At 44.7% G+C, this 18,101-nt stretch overlaps 1 protein-coding gene across 4 annotated transcripts in view; it reads right to left on the bottom strand.

Moving 5' to 3' along the window:
* STUM (stum, mechanosensory transduction mediator homolog) overlaps positions 1–11,074 on the bottom strand; it is a 51,917-nt gene extending 40,843 nt beyond the window's left edge. For 3 of the 4 annotated variants that reach the window (XM_064446386.1, XM_064446387.1, XM_064446389.1), the window contains exon 1: positions 10,799–11,074. In XM_064446386.1, coding sequence (XP_064302456.1) covers positions 10,799–10,985 — 187 coding nt within the window. In that variant the 5' untranslated portion in view covers positions 10,986–11,074. The remainder of the gene's footprint in view (positions 1–10,798) is intronic. The other variant, XM_064446388.1, reaches the window with a different exon arrangement.
* Positions 11,075–18,101: the final 7,027 nt, after the last annotated feature.

Raw genomic sequence — 18,101 nt, 5'->3', positions numbered from 1 at the left:
GAGATATAATTTAATATCCCAATGCAGAGAATTGGCACTAAATAAATTGTCTAACTACACTCAAAACCAATGCACCTACTCCTTCAATGGATTACTCAATAACCAGTCTGCTGCAAAAGTTTGGAAACAGGTCTAATTTGTTGCAATCATTTTACAACAGAAGGAAGATATGGGGAACCATGCCAACCCCACAGCTAGAAAGGGATTTTCTTCTGGCTACAGCTCACAAATGTCCTAATTTGTGAGCAGTCCTTTCTCACAGTCCTAAATCCATTGTGAACCCTTCCCACTAGGACAGAAACTCCAGAGTGGGTTGCAGAGCAATGTGAGTTGTACGTCCTTACAGCTGTTTCGTGTAGGTAGACCCAAGGAGATCCCGCTATACTTTTAGCTAGAATTTAGTCTTCAGATCCTTGGAACCAATTTTCAGTGGAAAGGCAACTTTCCTGACTCCAAAACAGTGTTTGCAAGAAGACACCAAAAAAAAAATCATTTACAGATAATACAAATAGATAAAGCTTGATCCAAGAGCTTAATTTATCTTACAATAAAGAACTTATTCCTGACTACTGTCAAAGAGGTCCTGACTATATGGGCCACTCCACATAGCGATTTCAGTGGCATCAAGTTGCTACCTCCTTTCCCCAACACAGCATAGCAAATACAAAGTTGGATATTCACACACAAAAAAATCATGTTTATGGAAATCAAATTGTCATGGCAACAGAAGAGGTCTTGCAAGTATTTTAAAAATAGCAAATTAACAAAACCCATTTATGAAATCTAAGATCCATTCTTTTATGAATGCACTTAAAAACCAGATACAACAAATGGTTTTCTACCTACATGAGGAAGAAATAATTTAAACCCAAGATGTCACATCACCATATTGTCATATGTAATAGATCTATGCATACAAATAAATACATATTTTAAACATAAAACATTAAAATTGTTTCAGCTGGACAGTGTTATACTAATGTGATCATTGGGCTTTTATTTCAGGTAAAATATTTTCATATAAATATTATTCATACTTTGTAAAATGACTCAACTTTTTAACATAGTAAACTTGTAACAATGGCTCATTATAATTTAGTCTATTAATCTCCATTAAAACCTCAGTTCTTCAAGGGCTTATAACAGCTAAAAATGTACAAACACCTTTTTAAAACAACATCCTTATTTGGTTTCACCTGAAATTTTTTCCAACACATTCTCAAGATTAATTTGGTCATCTAGCCTTTGCGTTCTTTCCAAACTTGCTTGTGTTATAACTGAAACAAAATTATTATCCACAAACTCAGAGCGTTTGTCAGTTTTGTGTGGGTATTCATCAATGTCTGTGGCAAGCTTAGAGCTCAGCCTAGATAAATGACAAGCTGGTGAGATGCCGGATAATTATCTGTGATATGTTTAAATTCATATTCCCAAAGATGGCAACCTTAGTCCCCTGCACAGTTCCTTGTGCAAGGATTATTACTGAAGTTAGAAATGCAGTACAGGTCAAATCCCTGTACTGAATGCGATTATGTTCCCAAGAGTTCCTCTGGTAGTCTTATTCACTCTTTCCTCTAGCAAGATTTGACCATGATCCACTTTGGGCATATGCTTTGGGTATGCTTATACTGGAACTTTTAATTTAAGTTAGGGTATTACCAATCAGCTTTCATCAATCATCTCATTTATATGTACTAGTTCAGATACTTCATGATGATACACTCAAAGACATGAGTGTCCGTGGTTTTGTCTAGTCTGGCAGAGTTGTGAATTACTTAGCAATATCTATTTTTTAAATTTGAAAGCTCAGTATAATATTGCCATCCTTCAGTACTGACAAATCATTAATCAGGTTCTCCAAAACTGAGATTTTTTAAAAAATGTAATTCATTCTTTCTACCCGCATCCCCCCTCTTTTTTTTTTTTTAGGCAGGCTCCCATCTTCAAAGCCTGTTCCAAAGCCATGAGATTTAAATTTTTTTTCTTTTTTTGAAAGCAGAGATTCTCATCTAATCAAGAGCCTCAGGGGAGAGGGTTCTAAGGAAACACCAAATATTGTGGGAGTCAGGATTGCATTGCTAGGCCTTTTGAGGGGCTGTCAAGTAGTTAGAAATTGTTTGGCCTATAACTCCCTGGAATGGAAAAACTGAGCTCTGAAGGACTACGTTGCTGGAGGAAGGAGGGTGAGAGCAGCTTCTAAGTGGTAAGATGGAGAGAAAACAATCTATGGAAATGGGTATTTTAAATTAAATATTCAAGTTCCATCTACTTATTTTTTCCTTGACTCTACACACAGTGAAACCTAGGAAACTTGTAACATCAGAAGTCAACAAGTGAAATATAACTAGGTAGAACAGCATATGAGTTTTCTCAAGCTCTTACAATATTTTCATTTTGGGGCTCCTAGTTAATATAAACGCTCAAAAACCCTGGGAAGAGTGGGAAGGGGAAAAGGGATTAACTCCTTCACTTAATGAAAAAGCTGCCAATCTTCTGCAGAACCAGAAAAACCCAGCTTTCACATTCCTGGAATCTCTAAAGTAGGCTCAGTCAACACAAACTTTTCTTCCTCATGTGAGGCTGGGCCCATGCTGATGTCATGTCCTGGGTCTGACGTGTATTCAGAGATGTCTAAGGTTGCTGCATGATGCTGGCTCCACTCTTTCCTAAGGAATACTGCTGCCACACCAGTTTGCTTACATATGCATCACACCACAGCTGCTCCAGTTCACAGACCAGCATCTGAAAGGCAATTGAGCTCTAACTACAGTTTCAAACACAATGTCGGACTGTGAATCGGAGTAGCTGCAGCAGAGGTGGGCATTCCCTTCTGTTTCCCCTGCTGCTGGAGCAGTAACTTCCAGCAGAAGTTGTGTAAGGCACAGACAATGTTTTTAACTGCCAGTAAGGTTTGCCAGATGTCAGAACCTTTATACTAGCAAAATCCCAACTACTGGACATAGGTACAACACTTTAAACTGGTTTGCCTTCTTCCAGACACGGGCTGGAAGGCACGTCCTCTAAGGAGTGGGTGAGGACTCTGGGTTTGACTAGTTTGGAGAAAAGGCAGCTGAGAGGTGACCTCATTGCTTTCTACAGCTGCCTGAGGAGTTAAGTGGAGAGGGAGGTGCTGATCTCTTCTCCCTGGTATCCAGTGAAAGGATGCATGGGAATGGTTCAGACTTCACCAGGGGACATTCAGACTGGACATCAGGAAACATTTCTCTAGGGAGAGGGTGGTCAAACACTGGAACAGGCTTTCCAGAGAGGCAGTCAATGCCGCAAGCCTGTTAGTGTTTAAGAGGCATTTGGACAATGGCCTTAATAACATGCTTTAACTTTTTGCCTATAACTCCCTTGGAATGGGAAAACTGAGCTTTATAATAACTGAGCCTTTATAATAAGCCCTGAAGTGGTCAGGCAGTTGGACTAGATGATTGCTGTAGGTCCCTTCCAACTGAAATATTCTATTCTGTTCTATCTTTATTGATCAGTGCTACAACCGAGTCCATATACATCCACTGTAGTGCTACAACTGTGTAACTTTAAAGTTGTAAAGCTCTTAAATGAAGACAGGTCCGAAGACAGAGGAAAGAATGTTATATGTCAGATTGACTTTATATCTCACAGAAGGTAAGAAGAAAGCTCTTCTCCTTTTCTCCTTTCAAGATTACTTCTGAATGAAAGTTTTCATAAATCCCTTGCAAACTCCAGGCCCTTTTACAAATGTAGGGACTACTTTAGAATCCCTTTATCATCCAATCACTTGTTTCTCCACAAAATTCAGAACTGTATACAGATTCTAAAATTCACCTTTCTGCTTCATGCCAGCTGCTGCCACCTACGGGTGTGTTTGTGTACAGGGTACTGCATGCGATTTGAGGGGTAAGAAAGAGCCTGAGGAACCTGGTTTCTGCTTCCCGCTCCTCCCTTGACTATCCTGAACAGCTCTACAAACTCTCAATGCTCTTTTCATGGTGGAACAGAGATAAAATGGCAGTGAACTGCTGCAGGCAATGGTGCTTCGTTCAGTTCGTAAATCCAACACCCACTGATTCAGAGCAGGAGAACAATTCGCCTCCATCCTGCAATCCAGACTAGCCAAAATTCACCCATCAAAAGCGCTCTCCTCATCCAAGTTACCTCTGTCAACAAATCCTTTCACTCCTTTCCTCTCTTGCTGCAAGAAGTTCCAGTTCTTTGGCCTTCTCACCAAATCTCTGTGAATGTACTTTTCTCCTTCTGGGCTTGATTCTCTTTTTTACCACGTCACACCCTTCGTCTGGAACAGCTCTCCAGACTCCTTAAAATTCAGTTGGTTTACTTGGCCATTTAACAGCTCTTCTCTGCTGTCTGCTCCCACCTTCACTCTTAATCTTCAAGTACATCTGTCCAAATTGCATTAAATGACAAACGAGACTGCAAGATGCTGAGCAAACCCTGTCTCCTTACGCGTTCCTTAAGTAATGAATACCTCCACAGAACTGCTTCAATGACAGCAGTGAACAAAAACGTCACTGGCCATTTCTTTTGTCTTCTATTTTGATGGAAACAGAAGGCATGAGGGAGGGGAAAGAAACTTGTTTGCATTGAAGTTGGTCTGGCACTGACAGTAATTTAAAAGCAACAGCACTAGGTTAGCGCACAGCTTGACAGTGAAATGAACCAAAATGTCGTTATAAACACAAGTAAGAGCTCAACAGCTGACTTTTTACCAACTACACAAGCAAAGAGCAAAAACCAACCAAAGGACATAAAAAGTATTAAATATTTGGACTGTGAAAGAGGCTGTAGTCAAGAACAAGGCATTGCTGTGCTTTTGCTGTCTATGTCCATAAATGCATTTGTAAAGCAAGGGCCACGGGGGGATGATGAGTAAGGAGGCACGTACACATGTGACCATTATGGCTAAGCGGATAAACTCAAGAAAGAGAGCTAGTTTAAAACACAGGAAAGGGGGGAAGAAGAGGAATATATTAAGTATTCAGGCAAGTATGGGCTAATGAAATACAGCCACAAAGCAGCTTTCTTCCCAAAATACATCAGGGCATGCCACTGGATGCTGGATTAAAACCGAGGGGCCGCGCCAGATCTCTCAGCAGAGATAAAACCCTGTTGTTTTTTTACTGATCAGATACATTGGCTGGAATTGTCTCAACCAAGGAGCTACTGGCTTGAAATAATTTGGTATTTATTCCAATCACAAATTATCTGCAAATCAGTTTTGAGTTTTCCAAGCTTGTTTGTCATTCTAGGTGGTCCAGACACTTCATGGCACAAAAATATTCCAGACAACCCTGTGCTGGCAAGATCGTTGAGTGACTGTTCTATATGATCAGCCAAGTAAGTTATATAAGACACTTCTATTTCTCACTTAAATCTCTGGGATTGGTCTTGTTTTGTTTTAAAAAGGAGGAAATCAATGGCCTTCATTCTGACAAGAACAGGACCTGCCCAAGTAGAAACCTGCAGATTCAGTTGTTCTTGTGCCCAACTTTACCTCACCATGAGGAGTATCTACAGCACAGCTGACACCACTGCTACCAGCAATGGAGCAGTAATCTGGACACACACATTTTCATCACATGTCTCCTTTCCCACCCTGCACAAACAGATGAAGAAATTACCATAAAGAACTTCTTGGTCTTTTCAGTGGAAAATACAAAACCTAACAGAGTGACGTGTACTGACAATAGGTTTGCTTTGTTTAATTATGCTCTCAGGAACAAACAGCTTGTTTCCGCAGACTACCAGTGGTCTATACATCATGGGCTGAAAGGTAACGATAGCTGAAGAATTCCAGCAGTAAAGTTCACACACACAAATTTGTACAAACACTTTGGAAAAGCTTTGTTTTCCACAAATTAGCTTGTGTCTCACCCAGATTCATTGATTTGCACGTCCACTGGAAAGACATTATTAAAAAGGATCATAAATGCCAAAGAAAGTTTGATATTTTAATGCATAGATGTTTGAAAGCCCCAATCTCTTTTCTGCAATATTTGTCCTAATGTAGATAAGAAAATGTGGTTTTTCCTTGAAATTCTTTGTTTTAACAATGAAGGCGATGGATGTTTGCTTGAGGCATCTATTTACCATTTCAACAACAAAAATAAAATGGGTATTGATAATTTTATGCAGATCTCATCCCTGCAACTTTCCTGAGTCTTGTGTTCTGTACTTCTAGTCAGCTCTTTGGAGAGCTCATTCTGCTGAAGAGAGCTGTGGCTTCTAATGAGAGCCTTCTGCAGATGCTTGGCTTCTATAAACTGAGCATTAAAGCTGTATTTGCTTAGCTGAAGGTCTAGCCCTTGAGCTCTGTCAAGACTGAAGGAGAATGCACAAATGGCAGAAGACTCGTGATACGAAGCTGACACACCCAGGAACAGGAGAGCTGTACTCCACAGAAGAAAGTTCAGCGGGCTGGGAATCGTCCCTTCTTTCCCTAGCTGTCAGTGAGAGGCTATCACTTGTTATCTCCTCCACTGGCTATGTCATGGCTTCTGGGTAGCTGCTCTCCTATCTTCCACTAATATAATTTTATGCTACATATTTTAATTACTCCCTGCATAAAAATATAATTCAGGCTGTGATCCAAAAGTCCACCCCCTTCCTGACAGGAGGGATTAATCTTGGAGAATACCTCATACTTTCAGATAATTCCACTCACTTACCACATTTCCCTCAAGTTCTCCCCCTTTGTTTCCCCCCTCCCACACACGTGATGTCGAGAGAAGGAAAAACAGGTAGGAAGGAGGGCAAGATTCCCGTGTATCAGCTCAGGGAATGACAGGGAGCCAGATTTTCTCCCACGCTGACTGGCACACGGCAGCTCCAAGAGAACACAGTCTGCCAGCTAAAGGGCACGGCCAGCCCTTCTCTCAGTTGCCATCTGCAGCACGTACCAGCTGGAGGTGCACACTGCTCAATCCTGCGGGAACCGAAAAAGAGTGGATACACCACCATATATCTCTGCTGGTGTCATCGCCTTCCATTCTCCAGAGTTTGTCAGGGCATGATTCGGCCCTGAGGCCTCAGAGCCTGCTCTAGAAACCCTGAGCCAAAGTAGAGGTTACAGTGTCTGCGGCGCAGAGGTCCTGTGACAAAGCTGGAACACTGGTAGCCAATGGCACAATGGCTTTTGCTACAGTGTTCACTAAGAACACCATCTCCTTCTTCTCCCTTTCATACTATCTGCTACTCTTACAAACCTGAGCTAGGGACACCTGCAGTACAGCTCAGCCCTGCAGCACTATCTGATGCAGATGAGGAAGACCACATCAGACCATGGAAAATTCTGATCCAGGACGTCTCCAAGTGGTTGCATCTATCACAGTGAATGGAAGCAGCGTGTCATTTCAAGGCTGTTCTGCAAAACAGATTGCAAGTACATGGGCTAATCAAGCTTTTTTAGATTGTATTTGGTCTGAATTTCAAGTTTTGGCAAAGCAAAATTAACATATCTCCTGGGTATGAAAATGTTCCTGTAAGTCTTTTGTAACGTATATGGAAAGAGTCATTAAAACCAGTGTACAATGCATTTTAAAACCTGCAGTTCTGAGTTACTACATAAAACCCCAAAAATTAACCAACTAACAAAAAACCCAACCTTTTTAAATTTAAAATTAAATGTAATTAAAATTTTAATAATTTTAAATTAAAGATTTTTTTGGCTATAAACAAAGAGGAAGTGTTACTTCTCCTGTCCAAATAGAGTACTACTGTAAAACATAAATAGCATAAAGGAAAAATAAACTAGATGTTTAAAATTCTCAGATTTTACCCTCATAGATGACTTCCATAATACAGCAAAGATGATTTAACCAAAAAAAAGTAGAGGCTTTCAGATGCTGAGAGACTGCCTGAGTATTTGGTAGCCTGCATCAGAGCACAAGTTCTATTTTGATGCCACTGGTTTGACGTACTGGACACCAATGAACACCAGTCTCCAAGCAGTGGAGCACTTAGTTTATTTGGTGTTGCAAGAGAATTCTTGTCTATTCCGGTGACTTCTGACCCTTTATTGCAATTGCACTGCAGATTCTACGTACGAATGAGAACTACATGCAAAACAGATAAGGAATGAATTTAGGGACTGAAAAATAGAGAACTTCCGTTACCACATAAATACAGTCAGACTCTCAACCTAAGCAGGGAAAATATACAGCAAGCCTGTGAAACATCATTTTAACATGTTATATATCTGGACTACAGGATTTGATGGGAATTTTGCCATTTACTTCATTCAAACAGGCTCACATCCCGTATGTGAATACTTCACACCACTGCAAATATTATTTATTGTACAAGTGTTATTCAGAGTTCATTGAGAAGAATGAAGCACAGCAACAACACAAGATCTCTTTTCACCCTGACTACTCCTGCCAGTAGATTTGTGATCCTCCTGTTTCCCCTTGTGTGTGGGCTACATGATACATGACAGGATGTGGCCGAGATTGTAAATAGCTATATTCTAGTTGGGTATATTATCTCAGCATGAACTTTCTACTAAAATGCATAGGATATTAGCAGCTTCATTAACAGAATGGTTCAGTTACGTACAGACTAGGTGCTATGCTTTGCACGCAGAGTTTGGGACGCATCTCCGAAAAAATGCTTTTCGCCAGTCTCCGAGAACGACACCTGGAAGGATTTATTTTAATTGGTAGTTTGTTTGTTTTGCTACTTTTGCAACAGAAGATCAGGAGGAACAGGGGTATAAACAAACAGAAAGTACCGGTGAAATCAGAACATCAAATGGAAAGCAAGTTTAAAAAAAAATCTCCACCTGTTAAAAAACAAAAATAGAATTAAAACCATTTTGGGCTGGTCCAGCCATTTGGTGATAACACAACCAACATGGCTGCGAAGTCCAGATTCAACTCTCAAGCTTTCAAGCCAGCACGGACTGGGAGCCCTATACAACTACCTTTAGAAAGGAAGTGCTATCTGCTGTCATTCCTTATGGACCCCTTCCATGTGAGGGAAGGCACGATGCCGGCCACCCCAGCAGTCCCGCAGCAGCAAGCAGCCAGAGAAGAGCTCCGGGCAGATAACACCTCAAGACAGTTCGGGCGTGAGGACCATTTACAGGCATCTACCCTCCTAGGATGATTCAAGAACACTGAGGGTTTCCCAGTGTGCTGTGAAAAACAGCACATTATGAAGCATAGGATAGTTCAAATGAGGAAAAGTTTTTTTCTTGTATGCCTACAGTGAAGATGTAGTGTCTTCAACACCAATGGAAAACTACATTCACTTTGAAAGCTCTGGCTTTGAACACCTCTCCCTGAAGACAGTGGGAAATTAAGTGCTAAATAACAATAACCTAAAACCCCCTGAAAGCATTCAACCAGAGAGTTAGTTTGATTCATCGCTCTAGGCTCTTCAGGTGGCTGCACACAAGGGCTGTGAAAACGATGCACCTGAACATGCAGCATTACACCTAGAAGCACAGATACCGATGCCATTCTTTCCACAGGAAAATTCTGAGGGCTTTCAAAAGATCTTTCATAGGTTCAAAGCAAACACACTGGAATAGCAATGGCTTGTACATGTTGTACACAGTGTAGCACTCAGACTTAGGTAGTACTTTAATTGGATGAACTTTAAGAATTTCAGATTCATTAAGGAATTAAGCCACCTGAAACACATAACACAGTTAAGGGTAGGACAGTAGCTCTTTAAAAGCAGGGCAAGCTAGGAGAAAACTCCCATACTACAAGGAAAGCTTTTATGATGGCCATAGTAGCAGAAATAGTGGCCAGGAATGGATTATGAGAGATTTAAGGTATAGACCAATGATTTTTTTTTTTTTTTTTTTTTTTACATGTGATTGTTTTGCTCACAACTAGAATACTTGTATTTAGCCTTGGGGTCCAGGGGCTTTTGTAATGTTAAAACTCTAGACTTGAGTTACAGTACAGCAAGTATTTCCTAATTAAAACGGAGGAGAGGGAAATACAGAAGGGATTACAGCCATAGCTTAGGGATGCGTTACCGGAGTCACTCACTAGGGACTTCGTATCCAGAAGCAGCGAATCCCCATAGTTTCTCTAGACATTAGCTCCTTAAAGTAGTGGTACCGGACCAGCGTTTTTCGGGGGACTCCTTAGGAACCTCGGCAAGGGGGGGCTCTGAAAACTCGCCTTTGCTGGTGAGCGATGCGGTCACTCTAAGTCTTGGTCTCCGGACTAAAATTAGACTTCGCAAGAGCCCTAACAGCCGAAGCCCTTCCCCTAACCCACGGCGCTCCCGGTGTCGGGCTGTGCCCAGCCCGAAGAGAAGGGTCGGGAAGCGCGAGGATGTGGTCTGTGGCCCCCGAGGCCGCAGGCCGGCCTCTGCCTCGCTGAGTCACACAGCCGAGCCCCGGCGGGCGGTCCCCCCTCCCCGGGCACCGGTCCCTGCCTGCTGTCCGAGGAAAGCGTGTCATCCCCGAAGCAGCACGACGGCTGCGGCGGAGCCCGCGCCTCCTCGACGGTGCGCGGCCGCTGCCCTGAGGGACGGGCGGCCGCTGGCCCAACGGCTCCCCGCCGGCCGCTCCCCCGGGACACCGCGGGCGGCCGCCGCTCCCCGCTCCCGCCGCCAAACTTTCCGCCGGGGCGGAGAGCCTCCCTCCCCGCCTCTCCTCCTGTGGGACCGTCGGGAAAAACTGTCGCCGCCGCGGCGGGGTCCGGCTCCCCGGCCAGCCCCGCGGAGAAGCGCGCCCGCCCGGCTGAAGTCGCGGCAGGTGGGGAGAGCGCGCCCCGCCACCGCCACACCCCTGTCCCGCCGCGCCCGGGGCCGCGGAGCTCCTTACCCAGCCCCGGCACGAAGGTGTTGAGGAAGAGGCAGATGACAGCCACGGGGAACGGCATGTAGGGGATGGCGGCGCGCAGGGGGCCCTTCTTCTCCCGGACCTGCACCACCACCCCGCTGGAGGGGGCAGCGCCCCGGCTGGGCTCTCCGGCCGCGGCGCTCTCGCCCTCTTTGGGGAAGGGATCCATGGCCGGCGCGGCGCGGCCGAGGGTAGCTGTGCCCCAGCGGGCTCCCAGCTGCCGGCGCCGCGCGCGCTCCCGTCGCCGCGCGCGCTCCCGGGTGCTTCCCCCTCCCCGCGGACCCCTCCCTTCCCCCCGCCCCTCGCCGGTTCCCGCCCCGCCGGCCGGGCTTCGGTCTGTGTCCGCCGCCGCGCTCCCGCTCCTCGGGGGGCCGGCCCTCCTCCCCGGCTTACCCCGTTCTCGCTCACCGGTTAGAGATGCCCCCGCGCGCCTGAGGCGGCTCGAGCCATCGGCCGCGCTGCCTCACCAGCACCCCCGCCCCGCCGCCTCGCACCCCTCCTGTGAGGGCTGCCTGCCTGCCCGGCCCCTCGCACCGAATTTGGCCAACTCGTCCCAAATCGGCGGGGAAAGAAGGCCGGCCCGGGCCCGGGCCGCCCCCCGGGCGGCTCCCCCAGCGCGGCCCCGCGGCGGGCGCCCTGAGGCGCGCACACCTCGGCGGGCTGTTGCTCACCCAGACCCGCCTGGGAGTAAGGAGAGGGCGAGGAACTGTTGGGTTTAATCTTTGGGAAAGGGGAAAAGCCATTTCAATATGAGAGAGCGTCGAAGCGGTGAAAAATAATGCCCTGTGCGGTTTTAAAAATAGCTGTGCTCTGAAGGTGTAAGAAAAGGTGTAAATTAAACCCACACTCATTTATTGTTTGAAAAACACTGCTCTAAGGGGGAAGAGGAGGAAAAGGGAGGAGAGCTGCAAGAATGAGAAGGAAAAGAAAAATGTACCCCTGAAAAGCTAATCGCCGTTTGGGGCAGTGTGAAAATGTACATTAATTCATGCCAGTACCACTATAGACGAAATACCCTTTTGTAGGGCTGGTAATTATTGTTCAGTACACAGTTTAATGGATGAAATGGTGAAAGAACTTGAAAGCATCTGTGGTTAAAAATGATGATGAGGCTGGTCATTGCAAATAGGGTTCAGCAGAGAAAACAGGAAAAATATTAAAGGCATTAATCCTGATATAAAATGTAAGTGTGGCACGTACCGGATTTTTGCATAAGAGATAGAGGGTAGCCTGTGTCTTATTGTGCATTTTGAAGCTCTATTTTTGCTGAGGAATTCCTGTGTGCTGGTTTTGGCTGGGATAGAGTTAATTTGCTTCACAGAAGCTAGTGTGGGGCTACATTTTGGATTTGTGCTGAAAACAGTGTGGATAATATGGGGATGTTTTCGTTACTGCTGAGCAGGGCTTACACAGAGTCAAGGAATTTTCTGCTTCTCACACCACCCCACCGGCGAGCAGGCTGGGGGTGCACAAGAAGCTGGGAGGGGACACAGCCGGGACAGCTGACCCCAACTGACCAAAGGGATATCCCACACCATATGATGTCATGCTCAGCATATAAAGCTGAAGAAGGGAAGCTAAAGGGAAGAAGAAGGAAGGAGGGGACATTCAGAGTGATGGTGCTTGTCTTCCTGAGTAACTGTTACATGTGATGGAGCCATGCTTTCCTGGAGATGGCTGAACACCTGCCTGCCCATGGGAAGTAGGGAATGAATTCCTTGTTTTGCTTTGCTTGTGTGCCTGGCTTTTGATTTACCTGTTAAACTGTCTTTATCTCCACCTATGAGTTTTCTCACTTCTACCCTTCTGATTCTCTCCCCTATCCCACTGGGGGTGGGGGGGAGTGAGCGAGCAGCTGGGTGGTGCTTAGTTGATGTCTGGGGTTAAGCCATGACATCCTGCTAGGAATGTAGACCCCAACAGAAAATCATTAAGTACTTTATATATGCCACTGGAATGCCACCTGACAAATACATGATTCAACAGTTTAATCAATTTCAGTACAAATTAGTACAATGAAAAAGGTAAACTAAATGACACAGTTGCAGAATTGTGTTCCTATATTCTATTGTTTTATTTTTCTAATAGCTGGGTTCTGAACCACAAAACCATAGCCATCCCATATAAAAGATCTAATTTTTAATGAGAGGTTTTCTTTGCTTATCTTCTGAGTTCCTTTCATCCAAAAAATCTTCTGACTTCTTTTTGATTAAACACAGAGTTTAGATATGTTTCGGGAGCATATTAGCCAACCTGGCTTGCCTATTTTTTTTTACAGTGACATTTCTACCAAAGAGGTTCATAACAGCCTATTAGATGCCCTAGACGCAAAGCTATTGGAAGGCTGCACCTTTCTCTTAGAAAGATCTGATGTAACTGACATGAACTCTATTTTTCTCTGCTGGTTGATCAAACTACAGTCAGATGAGAAATCTTTATGGTATGAATATTTACTAATTAGAGCCTGTACAAATCAGAATCCATAGTTGGAACACTATCAATAACTCGCAGTGCTATAATTCTCTAGAGGCTCAACCAGATGATGAACTGATAAAGGTTCTGGAAATTGTGCGTGGGTGAGCCCACATTACCTACACTAAAAGCAAACAAAAGGCCACTGTGAGAATAGCCCAAATAGAAAACCAAAGACTAAGATTAATTAAAACAATATTTTGTCAGAAATACTTAATAACAAGTTGTGCTTTTATGGAACATTTCCTTGGAACATCTCAAAGCATTTGATAAATGTGAATTAATTCATTTATTTCTTTAAGAATAGTTGGCAATACGTAAGGCTTACTCTACCCGCTATTAAAATGCAGCCACTTCCAGACTGAACTGCATCATTAATTCTGCAGTGCCAGCATTCATGGAAGTTCTCAGGCGCCTCAGGCAAAAGTTATGACTGACTCAGAGTATATTAAAGATACCATCGTGTAACAAGTTGTGACATTTCCAAGCTTCTCTAAACAAGAGAACTGGTGGCAACATTACTCTGCTGTGATTGTTCCACGCTCCTCAAGTGGTGCGCAATAACCATGCAAACCATCTCGTACTGAGCACCCATGTGCTGCATGCTTTGCTGTTACTCAGGGGACAACATTCTATGTGCTGGAGAGCTTAAGTGAGGAAAGACAGTGGATAACGAAAAAGTATGCTGGGACCTAGGTGAAAAAGAAAAAAGTGACCCAGGGCTGAATATTTTTTGAGGAAAGTAAGATTGTGATTTATAAAAAGCAGTAATATTTGTAAGTATTAATACTAAGATTTCTTCAGATTTGATCTTTGAAATACTAATTTCACTTCTCGGCGTGAAAACAGCTTACAGAACCGATACACGTTTGTCTGCAGTCGAGACAAAAAATGGTTAAAACCAAACAAAAAACCCAAAACGAACCTGAATTCAAAGTGGTGTTTCAGACTGCAGAACTCCCCTGGCAGACCACTGTAGCACCAGTGTACTGGGACACATCCTCCCAAAGCCTTCTCCAGCCTTCTCTCCATGGTAGTGCTGCAGGAGGCAAGTGCTGTAAAACTGAAGACAAGCATTGCAGCTGTGCCTCAAGGCGGGATGCTTAGTAGTCTTGAGAAGTAGAGATACCTTATTGTCATGGTTGTCTGGTGAAAGAGTAGGCTTGTAGTTGGCCCAGGTGGCAACAAGACTGGAGGACCTCCTGCAGATGGGTGGGCCTTCCACACTGTTGTAGCTCTTAAAACCAAAGAAGCCTGGCCTCTGACTTCCTCTAGTCTTAAAAAGAGTACCTATAGCTGCCTGGTCCTCGACAAGCAAGCGAAGAACATGTTTGTGAAATTGCCTTGTCTCAGTGCTGTCAAGACTTAAGCTGGACCTTCTGATTGACAGAAGCTGGTGGTCTTATTGTGAAGCCTTTGTGGTTAGTTATACGGCATGTGGATGTTGCTGTGGGAAGTTATGCTGGAGCCTTGATCGCTCTCCTGAGAGTTTTAACTGAGTTGGGCCTGGAGGAGTCCAACATGTGGCTCATGGCCACCAAATTCCCAGTCAGAGGAGGCTGATCTAGCTGAGAGCAGGAGAAGGCATTTATGTTATGGTCACTAGCTGACTTTCAGGGAGCTGTGAAATGAGATTTTATAATGGGAGATTTTCTCTTTGCTGGGTTCCCACAGTGGATAAACAAGCTGTATTTCAAACATTTTTGCAGGTATGGGCATTTTTAGTTATACACTAAAGGGTGAGGGAAAGACTGTCAGGCCAAAGGGAACTTCAATAACAGGTGGTTGTATGAATTTGCCCTGCTGTTGCAGAACAACTTTTTTTATTTCCCCACTGTACTAGTATTTAAATTGTTCTTATGCAGTCAATGGAGAACTAGAGGTCCTGCAAAATGAAAGTGGTGCTTCTCTGTTACAGTGTTCTGAGGACTGGGCACACTGCAGTTTGCCTCTGACTTTGGAAAGGGAGAAAACTTGCAAATTGAATGCCAGTTGCATATCTACAGTAATCAGGGGTCCTTCTCCCAAGTAACAGGTGATAGGATGAGAGGAAATGTCCCCAAGCTGTGCCAGGGGAGGTTTAGACTGGATATTAGGAAATATTACTTCCCTGAAAGGGTTGTCAGGGATTGGAACAAGCTGTCCAGGGAAGCGGTTGAGTCACCATCCCTGGAGGTATTTAAAAGACACATAGAAGTGGTGCTTGGGGACATGGTTTAGTGGTGAACTTGGCAGTGAACTGGACCTGATGATCTTAAAGGTCTTTTGCAGTCTATACAATTCTATGTATTCTCTTTGAAATATACTCCTCTCCTGTGCTTGGATCCTTTCCAAAGAAGTCTTCTTAAGTATCATACAAGCATGTTAAGAGAGATACAAAAATAGGCCCAAACACAAATCAAATTAGAAGTGTTATTAACAAAAACAATAAGGAGCCAAGCAGAGCTCCTGCTCACCAACAATCCCCTGGGGGCAGGAGGAGCCCTGCAGTCTGCACTCCGGTATGCCACGGTGAATCCAGCATTGCTCCATGTGTTGTGCCTGAAAGCAGAGTTTGGTTCAAGAAGTCCAGCTTTCTTCTAACAGAAAAAAAAAATCAATTAATTCCATTCATGTGCAGGAGGTTAGAGTTATTGGATCACAGATGTGACAGTGTCATTAACAAATCCATTGTGTTGGCTGAAATTGGGGCTGGGGAGCCCTGTTTCTTCACAGAAACCGTACCTCTGTGCAGAGGAAAGGTTTATTCATTAAGTACCAATTGTGGCCCATGTAGACACTGTTCTGACAGGACTGTCATGGCACTGAGACCTCATAAATTGTTTCCATCTGACAGTCATGTGAGGCTGGGTTCGACTCAGTGGGCTCTTCCTGGCGCAAATGAGAGCTACACTTATTGCTGACATAGTACATGGGTATATCCTGCACACACAAGATAACAGACTGGTTTTGTTACAAACTTCAGAGGGACATTAAAAAAACCCAACCAACCAATAAAAAAAAAAAAGCTGAAGTGGATTCTTTGTGCCCAATCTGTTGGAAATCCTACACTGTTTCCAGTGGGAGCAATAGTAGCCTTGTGTTTATTAATTCACAGAATCATAGAACCACAGGTTGGAAGGGACCTCAGGGATCATCTAGTCCAACCTTTCTAGGAAGAGCACAGTCTAGACAAGATGGCCCAGCACCCTGTCCAGCCGAGTCCTGGAAGTGTCCAACGTGGACGAGTCAACCACTTCCCTGGGGAGATTATTCCAATGGTTGACTGTCCTCACTGTGAAAAATTTCCCTCTCATGTCCAATCGGAGTGTCCCCAAGAGCAATTTGTGTCCATTCCCCCTTGTCCTCTCCGTGTGATTCCATGTAAAAAGGGAGTCTCCATCTTCTTTGTAGCTACCCCTTAAGTACTGGTACATGGTGATGAGATCCCCTCTAAGCCTCCTTTTCTCAAGGCTGAACAAACCCAGCTCTCCCAGTCTGTCCTCATACAGCGGGCTTCCCAGTCCTCTGATCATCTTGGTGGCCCTTCTCTGGACCCCTTCCAGCCTGTCCACATTCTTTTTGTATAGAGGGGACCAGAACTGTACACAGTACTCCAGGTGTGGCCTGACCAGCGCTGAGTAGAGCGGGATAATGGATTCTTTCTCTCTGCTGGTGATGCCCTTTTTGATGCAACCCAGCATCCTGTTGGCCTTCTTGGCTGCAGCAGCACACTGTTCACTCATGTTGAGCTTTCTGTCCACCAGGACCCCCAGGTCCCTTTCCACAGAGCTGCTCTCCAGCCAGGTGGATCCCAGTCTGTACTGCATTCCTGGATTATGTTTTCCCAGGTGCATGATCTTACACTTCTCCTGTTGAAGTTCATAAGCTTCTTGCTGGCCCACTCTTCCAGCTTATTCAGGTCTTCCTGCAGAGCAGCTGTCCCTTCTGGAGTGCCTACTTCCCCACTCAACTTGGTGTCATCCGCAAACTTCATCAGGCTACACTTGATGCCATTATCCAGATCATTTATAAAGATGTTGAATAACATTGGGCCCAATATTGATCCCTGGGGGACTCCACTTGTGACAGGTTGCCACTTGGAAAAGGAGCTATTTACCACCACCCTTGGGGTGCGGCCTGTCAGCCAGTTCCCCACCCACTGCACAGACCACTTGTCTAGGCCATAACCCATTAATTTCTCCAGGAGAAGACTGTGGGGGACTGTATCAAAGGCCTTGGCGAAGTCCAGCTAACAATGTCCACTGCCCAACCCGTGTCAACCAGGCAAGTCACTTTGTCATAGAAGGCCACCAGGTTTGTCAAGCACAATCTGCCTTTTGTGAAGCCATGTTGGCTTTTCCCAATCACGTGCTTCATTTGACTTGTGATGGCCCCCAGGAGGATTCGTTCCATAACTTTCCCAGGGATTAAAGTAAGGCTGATGGGCCTATAGTTACCCAGATCCTCCCTCGAGCCTTTCTTGTGGATAGGGCTAACATTTGCCTTCCTCCAGTCCTCTGGGACATCCCCTGTTCTCCATGACTTCTCGAAGATTACGGAGAGTGGCCTCGCAATGTCAGCCAGCTCTCTGACATAATTGCGAGGCCAGTCTCCATAATTCTTTTATTTATTGTTAAGAATTTATTATTCTTTCCATAAACATCTATTAGCCTAAGACTTTTAATTGTGGCATTTTCAGCTGTATCCTGCTATGTCTTGAGAGTATGTGATGCTACCAAGATCACCAAGAAATGCTTTGGACTCCAGCACAAATCTCTTCCCCTGGCTCCTGCCTTCCTTTCCCAGCTTCAGTTAAAGCACCCCTTCTTCT

The sequence above is a fragment of the Phalacrocorax carbo genome, chromosome 3 (genome assembly GCF_963921805.1).
Source record: "Phalacrocorax carbo chromosome 3, bPhaCar2.1, whole genome shotgun sequence".
Taxonomy (NCBI): Eukaryota; Metazoa; Chordata; class Aves; order Suliformes; family Phalacrocoracidae; genus Phalacrocorax; species Phalacrocorax carbo.
This window is presented reverse-complemented; position numbering and strand designations above follow the sequence as displayed.